At 41.9% G+C, this 14,068-nt stretch overlaps 1 protein-coding gene across 7 annotated transcripts in view; it reads right to left on the reverse strand.

Annotated features, from left to right (window-relative positions):
• Positions 1-2,876: 2,876 nt before the first annotated feature.
• The window catches only part of LOC143943354 (NACHT, LRR and PYD domains-containing protein 3-like), a 124,369-nt gene continuing 113,177 nt past the window's right edge, over positions 2,877-14,068 (reverse strand). For all 7 annotated transcript variants that reach the window (XM_077465075.1, XM_077465078.1, XM_077465076.1 and 4 more), the window contains one exon: positions 2,877-3,499. In XM_077465075.1, coding sequence (XP_077321201.1) covers positions 3,409-3,499 — 91 coding nt within the window. In that variant the 3' untranslated portion in view covers positions 2,877-3,408. The remainder of the gene's footprint in view (positions 3,500-14,068) is intronic.

Genomic DNA, 14,068 nt, shown 5'->3' on the forward strand with positions numbered 1-14,068 from the left:
AGTACTAGTGACTAGTTATTTTTGTTGATATAGCATCCAGAGTCAATTTCCTTTTAAGTGGACCTTACATCAAAATGCATGGTCTGCTTATTAAATAGTGTTGCAGCCCCAATGTAAGAAAGTTGCATTATCCCTTAAAAAAAAATCTATGAAGAACAGTAATAAAAAAATACTTTCCATACACCTGCCTTTCTTTTGTGGTACCTAGGAATAGATTATACCAGTATTGTTTGCATATGACACTGGGAATGTTGACCAATCCCAAATTATGTAAGAAGACCCTTTAGCACAGTACAGTATAGGATGATATTCTCTTAGGATTTGAGATCTTCAGCAATGCCAGGTTCTCACCCAAATGATTTAGATATCATCTTTTCTTGGGTTCTACAGGTGGAAGGTTGGTGGAAGGTAAATATATTTTCACCATTTCCCCCTGACTTTTCTTCTCCTAAAGGGTAAATGTGGTATTTTCAAGTCGGAGGTTGGCCTTCAGGCCTTGCTTTTTTGTGCAAGGTCCACTTTCAGTTCCTGTCAAATGCTTTTTCATGGAGCAGTTTTGGAGATGGTTCTATTCTATTTAACATAATCCTGTAAATGTAATCAAGTTGTATAGGAGAAAGGGGCAGTCATGATCAGGGTTCAGCCAACAACAGAAGACCGGGTCTGGGTCTGTAATGCGACCGGAGGGGAAACAACTTTTTGAGCTGAGCATGTTTTGCCTAGTGCTAGGTAGGCACTTGGAACATGTGAATGAAATATTGATACTTTTAATACAGTCTGCTGAAACATTTTTACACTATGGGGAGCCTCCTTCCTTCTTTTTCATTTCTCCACATCTAATGATGTGACTTATGAGAGGAGATTCTGATCGACGCCTATGGGGAGAAAGGAATGCATTTGATGACTGCTGGGAGAGATTGGACTCATTTTCTGGCTTATAATTTTACTATCTGATTGATCTGGTGAGTTTAATTTAGTGAGATTGGTGAAGGACTCACACTGTAGTGGAGCACTTGGTGACTTTTTGAAGACTTTGTGAGAATTCATTAAAATAACGGACAGTTTTTTCAACACTATCAAAAAATTGGTTTTGGAACACTATATAATTTTGATAAACACTATTCGTTTTTTATGTTTTTATAATATATATATATATATACAGTGTATATATTATATACACACACACGCATTTTTTTTTTGGTATGAAGTCCATGGATTATTATTTAAGTACTTGAAATATTTTTTGCATTTATAATATTGTAGGCACAATTGTATAATTGCACTTTATTTGCATATTTGCACAAAATTTGTATGCGCTTTTGTATGTTTACATTTTATTTGCATATTTGCACGTTTGGGATTATATGCAATGATGCAAGTATATATATTTTCAGTATTGTGTATAGAGTTTGGTGTGAGGACCTGCACTACTGTACCTATCATTTATCTTGTTTATTGAAACCGTCAATAATTAGAACAGTAGCAGTCCATCAGATTATTTTAGGAGCACCCACCAGTGGCTCTGTAATATGGCTATATTGTTTGTCAAGAATGAGATATTGGCTGGAAACAGCACAATAATCTGGCAAACAGGAAGTGTACATTTATTGCTTAGAGGTTAATCCTGACATTTACCCATCAGAAACTTCACACTGAGCTTTCTAAGTCTTCATTGAAACTGCCACACAGAGTCCATGATCTCCCACAAGATCACCTTTTATAGAGGATAATCCAATCTGATAGACAAGAGAAAAAAAATCCCATTTCTCTCCCTATAGACAGGATTATGTGATCACATAGTCAGCTCTCTTGTCTTGTAGTGCAGAGTTGTGGTTTCAATTCCTACCAGGCAATTATATGTCCTGGGACCAATTCTGTTTTATTTATTCATAAATGTTATAGAGGATGGGATAAATAGCTCAATCTCAGTGTTAGCTGATGATACACAGTTAAACAAGTCAATAATTACACAGTAGGACAAGAAGACCTCAATAAAATAAAGGGGTGGGCAACTACATGGCGAATGAGGTTTAATGTTGAAAATTGTAAAGTAATGCACTTGGGGACTAAAAATAGGAATGCAAGTTACTCGCTAGTGAGAGAACCTTAGGGGGAATCCAGGATGGAAAAAGATCTTGGGTTCCTAGTAGATGACAGACTCAGCAATCGCATGCAAAGCTAGCAGAATACTAGCATGAATAAAAACGGCTATTTACTCAAGAGATAAAACTATAATCTTGCTACTTTATAAAACTCTGGTTCAGCCCCATCAGAAAGGATGTGCTGGAGTTGAAGAGAGTGCAGAGAAGGGCATCAAATTGAATAAGGGAACTGGGGGACCTCAGTTATGAGAACTACTATGAACATTAAACCTATTCTCCCTGGAGAAGAGACATTTGAGAGGAGATATGATAGCATTATACAAATACATCAGTGGTGAGTCTATCATTCTAGCACAGGGAATAAACTATTCAGTCTAAGGCAGTGTAAGAAGACATGGAGCCCGTCAATGAAATTGGAGGAGAATTGGTTTAACCTTAAACTGCAAAGGGTTTTTTTCACTGTCAGGACAGTAAGGATGTGAACTCACTTCCACAATCAGTGGTACGAGCAGGAAATATTGATAGTTTCAAAAAACTCTTAGATGGGCATCTTACTGAGCACAATATACAGGTATATGGGATATGATTTTTGACATAAGCGCAGACACCCACACAGGTTTATATGGAGTGGTGCTTTTATTTAACCTTACAACTATGTAACTATGAATTTAATTCATATGTTCTCTTGGTGTTTGTGTGAGCTTTTTTATGTTATTATTTTAAACCAAAACTCCTTGAATTGTTTTGAAGGTGAACAAATGAAAAGATGCACAGTGGGTTTGAAATATTTTAGTTTTTATTCTTAGATTTAGGTAGAAAAATATAATAATTACAAAACAATTTACTTTTAGTCAAGAATATAGTTCATAGAACTATGTCTCATTTATCCCATCTGACCAGCAGATGGTGAGTGTGAGTCTGGTTCTCCAAGGACTCATATAGATGGTTTACTGCCCAACTGTGAACATAGATCTGAATAGAACGATTATACACACGCTGAATAAGGACTCCACCACCTCCTTCTTTGTACAGGTTATTTAAGATCCTTTAAGTCGGCAGAAGCAAAATGTATAGCACTAGTGCTGGGTTCTCTTATTTCATAAGCATGCATTATACACATTGGAATATTCTGTTTTTAATGTGGAGCTTCAGGATTTATGAATTGCATGGGTCCATTAGTCCATAATGATTCATTCTTTAACTGGGTCATGCTTGCTCATATCTAAATCTCATTTTCCTCATCATTTAGAATATAGTCTTGGCTCCACTCGCAGCTGAAGCAGATCCTCTTCCTCAGGGGTTATTATCAATTAATGATAACCTTCAATCCTGGATGGAGAAATTCTAGCTGTTTTAGTTCTCTTCTTCTATCATCTGACATGGGGTTGCCTTTGATCCTAGAAGAGAGGATATGAACAGTCATCTCAGTAGAACTCTCACATTATTTCCCAACATCCTTCAGGACATCTATTACACCAAACTTTATTATTATTATTCAAGGTACTTACTGTATATAGTGCTGTCAATTTACGCAGCTCTTTACATATACATTGTGCATTCACATCAGTCCCTACCCTCAAGGAGCTTACAATCTAAGTTACATTACATTACAATCTAACTCACATTCATATACTAGGCTCAATTTAGGCAGAGGCCAATTAACCTACCTGCATGTCTTTGGAGTCACCTTTCACCTTTGTATAGAACTTTCATAGCTAAGAGCTGACACGGCACTATGGAGGCCAATGGGAAATTTAAAACAAATAAAACAGAGAATATTCCCCCTCATTGGCCATTTGTCCTGTAAGAACTGTTCTGTGTTGTCCCACAGCCACCAGTCACTTTCAGATTTCACTTTTCCGACTGTCTTTCTCCAGGGCAGAATTGACTCAAATTGGTGGCAGTTTGAAAAGAGCAGTTCTAATGAACGAGCCAGAATATAAATAATGAAAACAGAGGGCAGATCATGTATGTAGAGCTACCCCCGCCGGAGCCACTTGAATATTATTGGTTCCCTTCACTGCTTCTTCTACCCTAAGAACAGACTCAACACCTCTGGCCCACCTGGCAGTAGTGTAGTTTAAATTCCACAGTAAAGGACACATTTTATGATGAAATCAGAAAGTAAATTTTAGCCCTTGTACACACGGTCGGAGAATCCGTCGGAATGTGTCCTATCGGACCGTGTTGTCGGATAATCCGACTGTGTGTGGTATGCATCGAACTGTTTCCATCGGAATATCCGTTGGACCAAATTTTCCAACTTGTTGGAAATATTTTCCGACAAACTGGTCCGATAGGACATACTCCGATCATGTGTAGAGAATTCCGATCGGACAAAGTGCCACGCATGCTCAGATCAAATTCCTACATCAAAGCTATTGGCTACTAGCCTGAATGTAGTCCCATCGTAACGAAAGTACGCCATCATGTTCTGAAAGATCGGATTTTTCGACAACTTTTTCGACAACTTTCACAAGATCCGAAAGACAAAATCCGACGGATTTGGTTGTCGAAATGTCCGACCGTGTGTACATGGGCTAACTGTGAGCTTGCTTAATCGCTTCAGTGCCGGAAGATTTCCCCCCTTAATGACCAGGCCATTTTTTGTGAAACGACACTGCGTCAATTTAAATGACAATTGCGCAGCCATGCGACACTGTACCCAAACAAAACTGATGTTCTTTTTTCCCACAAATAGAGCTTTCTTTTAGTGGTATTTGATCACCTCTGAGGTTTTTATTTTTTGCACTATAAACAAAAAAATCCACAAATTTAAAAAATAAAAAACAATATTTTTTTACTTTTTGCTATAATAAATATGCCCCCAAAAAATGTCTTTATCAGTTTAGGCCAATATGTATTCTTCCACATATTTTTGGTAAAAAAAAAAAAAAATTACAATGAGCGTATATTGATTGTTTTTTACGCAAAAGTTATAGCGTCTACAAAATAGAGAATATATTTATGGCATTTTTATTATATGTTTTTTTTCTTTTTACCAGTAATGGCAGTGATCAGCGATCTTTAGCAGGACTGCAACATTGCGGTGGACAGATCGGACACTTTTGACACTTTTTGGGGACCGGTGACATTTATTCTGTATTCTGTGACTGGAGAGATGAGCTAACTACCCCAGCTCCCTGAAACTCCACAGTTGTTACCGGTGCTGGGCAGAGTTTGGCAGCACTCTACCCTGTTGCCAGCACTTCTGCTGGGGACTCCACATCATCTGCTTTGGCTAACCATTGGGGCAGGAGGCTGGATTCCTCCACTCCCAAACTGTGTAGCTGCTATTGGAGAGGTGGTCACCTGGCTGCTGGGAAGACATGTCTATGGTACTGTCTCCCAGGTGCACTGATCTTTGCTGGGGAGGAAAGACAGCTTTCTCCACCCTGGCCGACTGTTGGGGTGGGACAATGAACACCTCCTCTCCCTTCTCCCCTCTATCTGCTGCTGGGAAGTGATCGCCACTTCTCCCCCTGCCTCCGGAACTGCCATCCTCTGTCTTGTGACAAGCACTTCAGCTGGGGAAGTTCCTTGCAACTCCACAGATAATGCTGTTGGTGCTGGGCAGAGCACAGTGAAGTTTGGCCCTGATCCTGGCTCTTCAGCTGGAGGCTCATCAGGTTGTTCTTCCTCAGCAGAAAAGTCTATCAAATCCCTGTCTCTGCAACTGGTGTCTGGTGATAGAAGTCCAGTATCTCCTGTCCCTGGAACCCAGAAGATGCTATCGGTGCTGGGCAGAGGTTAGCAGAGCTCTGCCCTGTTGTCAGCACTTCAGCTTTGGGGATGGAAATCTCCAGATTTTCCACTGCCGATTCTCTGGTATGCTGCTGGACAGACACATTCCTCCATCCAAGATCATCCCATGCAGAAACAGGATCATAGAGGTCAGTCAGCACTCGCTGCATCCGCCATACTCAGAATGGAAAAAACACTTGAGTTCAAGAGTTGTGAGTGTGACTGTTAGGTTGATCACTTTTTCACTTAATTTTGTGATGCTTTCTAATGTTGATTTATTTTTATGTATTTTACCATGCAAGCAAAGAGAGTTGGTATAACCTCATGAAATGTCCAGGGATTAGGGGATCCAGTTAAGAGAGCCACTGGGCATTAGAGGGGAGGGGACCAGGACTACTTTGCCTGCAGGAGACACATTTGACTAATGACACGACGACACAATTGCGCAGTCGGAAGTTCGAAGCCCAATACCATTCGGTCTATTCTTCCTATTCAAGGGGGGTAAGTATCCTGGTTGGGAGAGGAGTGGTGTTCTCCTACAGGGAATGTTGTATTGATGAACAGGGCCATTATATTTTTCTGCTTTGTTCAATAGAAAATACATTATTTGTGTTGGTGAACCTTTACATTCCCCCCCCCCCCCCCCCCATTCAAATTGGAGCTCCTACATAAGTTATTGGAGTTTGTGCTGGACAAAACAGGAACTCTGATAATAGCGGTGGGTGACTTTAATGAAGTACTCGACAGGAGTCTAGATAGATTCCCGTCGGGTCATAGGTCCAATACAGCAGACAAGAGTCGGTTATCCTGATTCCTAGGGGAAGTGGGATTGAGTGACATATGGTGGATGCGCTACCCGCAAGAAAGACAGTTTTCATGCTTCTCAAGTTCTTATCTCACTCTCTCTAGAATCGATTTGGCCTTGGGTAACTGGGAGGCAATATCAACAATAAGCAGTATAGAGTATGGGCCGAGAGGAGTCTCAGATCACTCTCCGCCTGTGCTGAAAATAAATGTTGGGGGCATGACCTTTCCTAGAGCATGGAAAATAAGCACTTGTTGACTGGAATTGATCTGCAATTCTGGAGAAGTGGTGTCTAGCCTAAAGGAATATGTACAAATTAACACAGGTTCAGCATTGCCGTCTGTGGTTTGGGACTCCTTGAAGGCCTATCTCAGAGGCCTCCTGATCCAACAGGTGGCAAGAACCAAGGGGAAATCTAGAGAGTGGGAAGGGGATATTAGGAAGGAGGTGACACTGGCAGAGAAGCTTTATGTAGAAGATCTAACCCTAGATAGCCAGAGGGAATGGTTAGACCAGTGATTCTCAACCAGGGTTCCGTGGAACCCTATGGTTCTTCCAGAGGTTGCTAGGGGTTCCTTAAGCAATGGGCAATTTCTGCCTCTCAGATAAGTTCCCACTCACACCATTGATCTTTTTAGCTAACTGTAAGGAGGTATTTCTTCCCAATGACCACAAGTGTAAGGACCATTCCTCTCACTGACCATCACACTGATGTATCATGAGTTGTAGATTTCTAATTTTTAGCAGGGGTTCCTCGTGACCGGAGAACTATTTCAAGGGTTCCTCTATGTTGAAAAAGTTAAGAAAGGCTGGGTTAGACAAACAACAAGTGTATAAAATGGCTATTACCAGGAGGACGGAGAACAGGCATATATTTCAGAGGCAATGCCATTTTGGGGAGGGGGAAATGGTTGGCCGTATGCTGTCCCTCTTGATAAAATCAAATACTCCTCCCTCTTCCGTCACGGCGATTAGGACTCCAAGTGGGGACATCACTACCGACGGGATAGAGATAATGCAGGTATTTAGTAATTACTACAAGTCTTTGTATAAATCTAACAGGGGCGACTGAAGTGAAATAACTGATGATTTTCTCCAGGGAATATCAAACCCGTTCTTGTCAGAGCAGGATAGAATAGATTTGGAGGCACCAGTGACTTTAGAGGAATTAAAACGGGCAGTGGCTGGAATGTCAAGCCAAAAATCCCGGGGCCCAGATGGGCTCCTGGTGAAAATATACAAAAGATATGGAGAGATACTTTTCCCAGAACTGCTGGAAACATTAAGATGGGCACTAGCCAATGGGGGACTTCGTACTTCAATGTCAGAAGCCACTATTATGGCAATACCAAAGGAATGGAAAGACCACCTGGATGTTTTCTCCTGTCGCTCAATTTCACTACTATGCACTGACGTGAAAACCTTGGCGAAAGTTTTAGCAATCCGTTTAAATAGATAGAATACATCCGGACCAGTCGGGCTTCATTCCCAATAGATCAACAAGCATTAACATTAGAAGAGTCTTCTTAAAAATGCAGATTCCCACTGATAACTTAGGCCCTAAGGCCATTTTGGCCTTGGATGCTGCCAAGGCCTTTGAAAGTCTAGAATGGGACTACCTATGGAAGGTGCTAATCCAATTTGGGTTTGGCCCCTCCTTTATTAGCTGGGTAAAGCTACTATATAACGTACCAAGAGCAAAAAATTTAAATTAACAATGAATACTCGGAAGTGTTCCAGTTGGAGAGAGGGACAAGACAGGGCTGTCCTCTGTCTCCCCTATTGTTTGCCCTTGCAATGGAACCCCTAGCAATCATGACTAGATCAAGGCCAGACATACAGGGGTTCTGGCGCCAGCAAGAAGAGGACAGGATAGCACTGTTTGCAGATGACGTCCTGTTCTTTCTTGGAGATGTTGAAGCCTCGCTAAACCCAGTGATACAAATGGTGGGTGAGTTCAGGCGCCTCTCTGGTCTGGTCATCAAGTGGGATAAGTTGGCTTTGTTACCGATCGACCCACTTGGAGACCAGATATCACTGGCAATTTCCCACCTGAAAGTAGTGACCAAGTTGAAATACCTGGGTGTTTGGATCACCAGTGATATAAACCAGTATGCTAACAATAACTTAGCCCCATTGTTACTGAAACTAAAACAAAAGGGGGACATCTGGTGCCATCTCCCCCTATCTGTTGCAGGGCACTGTATCCTAATAAAGATGACATGGCTACTGCAGATATTGTATACGCTTCACAACTCTCTGACCTGGATAGGCCAAAAGTGGTTTAAGAAAATAGAATCCCTCTTTAGTAAATTTATTTGGAAAAAGGGCCAATCTAGGATTAGCCTGCAAACATTGCAATTACTGATCAAAGATGTTGCTATGGCAATTCCACGCCAGAGATTAATTTTTTTGTCATCTCAGTTGCAACACCTAGTGGGTTGTGCAACCATAGGTGGCGGGAATCCTAATAACAATATGATGATAAGGGGGTCCCACATAATACACTAGGGGAGGCACTAGAGGCAGATAGAGTCCCAAAGATAAAATTAGTTAGTAAAGTGTGGCAAGTAGGGATGAGCCGAACACCCCCCGGTTCGGTTCGCACCAGAACTTTCGAACGGACCCCACGTTCGTTACGAACGTTAGAACCCCATTGAAGTCTATGGGACTCGAACGTTCAAAATGGAAAGTGCTAATTTTAACGGCTAATATGCAAGATACTGTCCTAAAAAGAGTTTGGGGACCTGACTCCTGCCTCAGGGGACATGGGTCAATGCAAAAAAAAGTTTTAAAAACGGCCGTTTTGGTGGGAGCACTGATTTTAATGACGATTAAAGTGAAAAAAAAAGTGAAATATTCCTTTAAATATGGTGCCTGGGGGGTGTCTGTAGTATGCCTGTGAAGTGCCATGTGTTTCCCGTGTTTAGAACAGTCCCTGCACAAAATGACATTAAACGCAAATAACACCATTTAAAACTGCTTGCGGTTTTAATGTTATATCTGGTTCCTGCAATATGGTTGAAAATCATTGAGAAAAATGGCATGGGTAGCCCTCCCTGCCCATTACCAGCCTATTTGGGTCTTGTACGCATATTAAGGGGAACCCTGTACCCATATTAAAAAAAGGAAATGCGTGTGGCCCCCAGGCCCTATATACTCAGAACAGCAGTATACAGGCGGTGCAAACAAGACAGGGACTGTGTAGGTCAGGGTCATACTGCGGTCAGGGCACGCAGACAATAACCAGAAAACAGCAGAGATAAAGGGGTATATACAGATGTATACTGTGCTCTGCTGGAGGCACACACAACTTCCAATAACTCCTGCAGATGGCAATTGGGCTCAAATAGAGAACAGCTATGTAGGTGGATTATAGCGGTATGTACTGGGTACAGAGCACGCAAACAGCACGCACTATCTCCTAACACTACTGACTGCAAGCTCTATTATTAAAGATAGATCACTAGCTATATAGGTGAGGTGAATATCACGGTGTATACTGCGGTCAGGGCACGCAGATAATAACCAGAAAACAGCAGAGATAAAGGGGTATATACAGATGTATACTGTGCTGTGCTGGAGGCACACACAACTTCCAATAACTCCTGCAGATGGCAATTGGGCTCAAATAGAGAACAGCTATGTAGGTGGATTATAGCGGTATGTACTGGGTACAGAGCACGCAGACAGCACGCACTATCTCCTAACACTACTGACTGCAAGCTCTATTATTAAAGATAGATCACTAGCTATATAGGTGAGGTGAATATCACGGTGTATACTGCGTTCAGGGCACGCAGACAATAACCAGAAAACAGCAGAGATAAAGGGGTATATACAGATGTATACTGTGCTGTGCTGGAGGCACACACAACTTCCAATAACTCCTGCAGATGGCAATTGGGCTCAAATAGAGAACAGCTATGTAGGTGGATTATAGCGGTATGTACTGGGTACAGAGCACGCAGACAGCACGCACTATCTCCTAACACTACTGACTGCAAGCTCTATTATTAAAGATAGATCACTAGCTATATAGGTGAGGTGAATATAGTGGTGTATACTGCGGTCAGGGCACAGACAATAACCACTACACAAGAGCAATATAGGAAATCAGCCAAAAACTATCGGTGTGTAACTGTGTTGAAGGTGCACAGAACACCCACTGCTTCAGATGCCAACACACTACACGAGGCCGCCTCAAAGGCGGCCTTATATAGTGTGGGGCGTGCACTACACAGCCTGAGCTATGATTGGCCACAGGCATCCTGCCTGTGGCCAATCATGGCTCTCCTCGCTGCTGGCGCTGCGATTGGCCAAGCATGCGGGGTCACAGTGCATGCTTGGCCAATCATGAGCCAGCAATGCACTGCGCCATCGCAGTGCATTGTGGGCCGTGCGCGCCACACGAATTTTGACGCGAACGGACCAAGAGTTCGGATTTCGCCGAACGGACGAACAGCCAATGTTCGAGTCGAACGTACGTTCGACTCGAACACGAAGCTCATCCCTAGTGGCAAGTAACAAAGGCACTAATGGGGTACAATGGGCTAACATAATACACCCCGCTATGGCATAACTGGTTAAAATAAGGGGTATAGAGAGACCTTGGGAATGGTAAAGGCAAGGTATTAGCCTTCTTATTCAGTTATACGAGGGCAACCTTATAAAGTCTTTTTTAGATCTAAGGCAGGCATTTAACATATCAAACAAGACGTTCTATAAATATCTACAGATTAGACATGCCATCCAAGCACAGTTCAGGTCTCAAATTATAGAGTGGACTCAGATCCCTGTACTCCTGAAAATGATCAATTCAGCCTCTACTAAAGGTCTAATTTCCAAAATGTATACAAGTCTGGGGGAGAGAATTATAAGCGGAGTGGGTCCTCTCAAGAGTAAAGAGGAGTGGGAGAGAGACGTAGGGACAATAACTATGGCACAATGGGATTAGATTTTAGAACAAGGAGCCCTGGTCTCGATCTCCCCTTCGCAGAATCTTTCTCATTTGTTTCTAATCCATAGAGTTTATTATACCCCCCAAAAAATGTGTATACTTGGTTGTAAACAAAATGATGAGTGCCCCAGGTGTAAGATGACAGGTGACCTTATTCATATGGTATGAAAGTGTCCAAAGATCTTTAGATATTGGGGGGGGGGGGGGGTAATTACTAGGATAAATAAAACCTTTAGGAGCTCACTAGTACCTGATGCCAAAACATGCCTATTGCGTAGTTTGGAGGAAGATAGAGTCCTGCCCGGTACCACCAAAGTAGTGGTGAGATGTCGGTTTCAATCGAGAAAATGAATTGCCCAGAAATGGCAGGCCCAGGCCCCCTCGATGGTGGAGTGTTGGATTGAGGGTGAAGGGATATAGTATAATAAAAATGTTTCTTCAATTTGCAATATTACATTACAGTTTATGATACTGTATGCTTTTAATTTTTGTAATATGAAAAACAATAGAAAGAAAGAGTTAAAAAAAATACACCTGTAACCAAAAACAGAATTAACACAAGCTAATTAAAGTGGTGTTGCCACCAAAAAATTAAAAGCTGCTTAAAATTCGTAAAAAAAAATAATTGTCAAAAAAAAAATTTTTTACTCACCTCTAAATACCGGTTGCTAGGGGGTCCCTCGTAATCTGCCTTCTTCATTGCCCGGACTGGTGATATCACTTCCCCTCGCGCCGCACATTCACCTGGGACCTGTCATGTGTCCCAGGTGACTGTGCGAGCCACAGCCGGGTGCCCATAGTATGCATGACGGCGCCGTGAGCGGAGCGGGGAGCGAGGGGGGGGCTTCGTTCCCCCGCATCGCTGGATCCTGGGGCAGGTAAGTGTCCGATTATTAAAAGCCAGCAGCTGCAGTATTTGTAGCTGCTGACTTTTAATTTTTTTTTTAGGGGGTACCCCACTTTAAGTAATCCCTTAAAGCAGTCGATGTGACTCCATGCCCTCCTGAGCATTGTTATGATTAATCAGGATTTCACTACAGGTCAGACTTGTTGTCACCGAGCTTCACACAGTAGAATATACATTATCATAAGTATAAACAAGGAAGACCGCTAAATTGCATTTAGTGTTCAATCCCTGAGGCTGTAAAGTTCTCAAATTAAAATTCCAATTTTTTTCCTTTCTATCAAAGTCACCTCTCCGTTAAGGCAGGTTGAGTCTATATTAGCCCCTGGCCCGAAGTCCATTTACTCATCGTCTTTTTTATTGTTGCTTTGGATGTGCTCACTAATCCTTATTTTCAGCTGTCTCTTTGTTTTACCTAGAAACATTTTGCCACACAGGCAAGTTAGTATATAGATAACTCGTGTAGTTGATAAAATTCAGAATTTTAAAACTTTTTTGACCGTCAAAACTCTTGAACACATCTGTTTGTCCATGTATTCGCGCATTTGTGCATCTCCCACCTGGGTACATGCCTTTTAAGGCTGGAAGGTCAGTCTGCCAGTTCTTATTGTGTGATTTCTGATATTCAGAGTGTGAGAGGTTATCTTCTAAATTGAGTGATCTACGTGCTGTTAATAATGGTCTTTCTCTTACGACTTCACCCAAAATCGGCGACTTGGAGAGTATGTACCAATGATGGAATACTCTTAACCTGGTCCCATTGTGACCCAAACTTAGTGATGATTCTAATTGGGGCTTGTTGTGGGGTATCCTGTTTACTGCGTTTAGTAGTGCTGAAGAGTTTTCGTTTATCAGTTTCTCTTGCTCACTTTTTGGCTCTCCTGATGCTTTTATGTGATTATCCCCTTTCCTTGAACCTATTGTACATCTCTGTGGCCTCAGTCGAAAAGTCAGTTTCTTGTGAGCAGTTTATTTTGATCCTTAGAAACTGCCCCACAGGTATTCCCTGTATTAGTGAATGAGGATGATGACTGGGGGCATCCAAAAGCATATTGATCGTGGTCTTTTTCTGAAAATTGTCTTGGTAAAAATACACAGTCAACCTGTACCCCTATGTTGAGATCTAAAAAAGGTAAAGTTTCATGGTGACACGAATAGATAAATCTTATATTCCTTGTGTTGCAGTTGAGTTCATTCATGTAATTCAGTGTCCCATCCCCCCAAATCATGACCACCTCATGAATGTACCTCAGCCACAGATATGACCAATAGACCACCTCCTCCTCCCAGAGGCCCAGATGTAGGCAGGCATAGGAAGGTGCCCATGGGGCTCCCATAAAATCCCCCCCTGAGTTGCTAGTATGTCAATCCCAGGAGCTGAAAGCAGCTATGCTCCAACATGATGTTGGAAAACCAGACCGAGACAGAAGTACAATTAAATCACACTTGTTTATTAATAAAAAATAAAAAGGTAAATAGAGTAAGCGTAGTCAAAGCATAGCCAGTCCAGTAACCAAATCGAGTAGTCAGCCAGACCAGAGTTCAATAACCAG

Source organism: Lithobates pipiens, unplaced genomic scaffold (assembly GCF_037356315.1).
Source record: "Lithobates pipiens isolate NorthernLeopardFrog02 unplaced genomic scaffold, aLitPip1_a1.2 Scaffold_30, whole genome shotgun sequence".
NCBI lineage: Eukaryota > Metazoa > Chordata > Amphibia > Anura > Ranidae > Lithobates > Lithobates pipiens.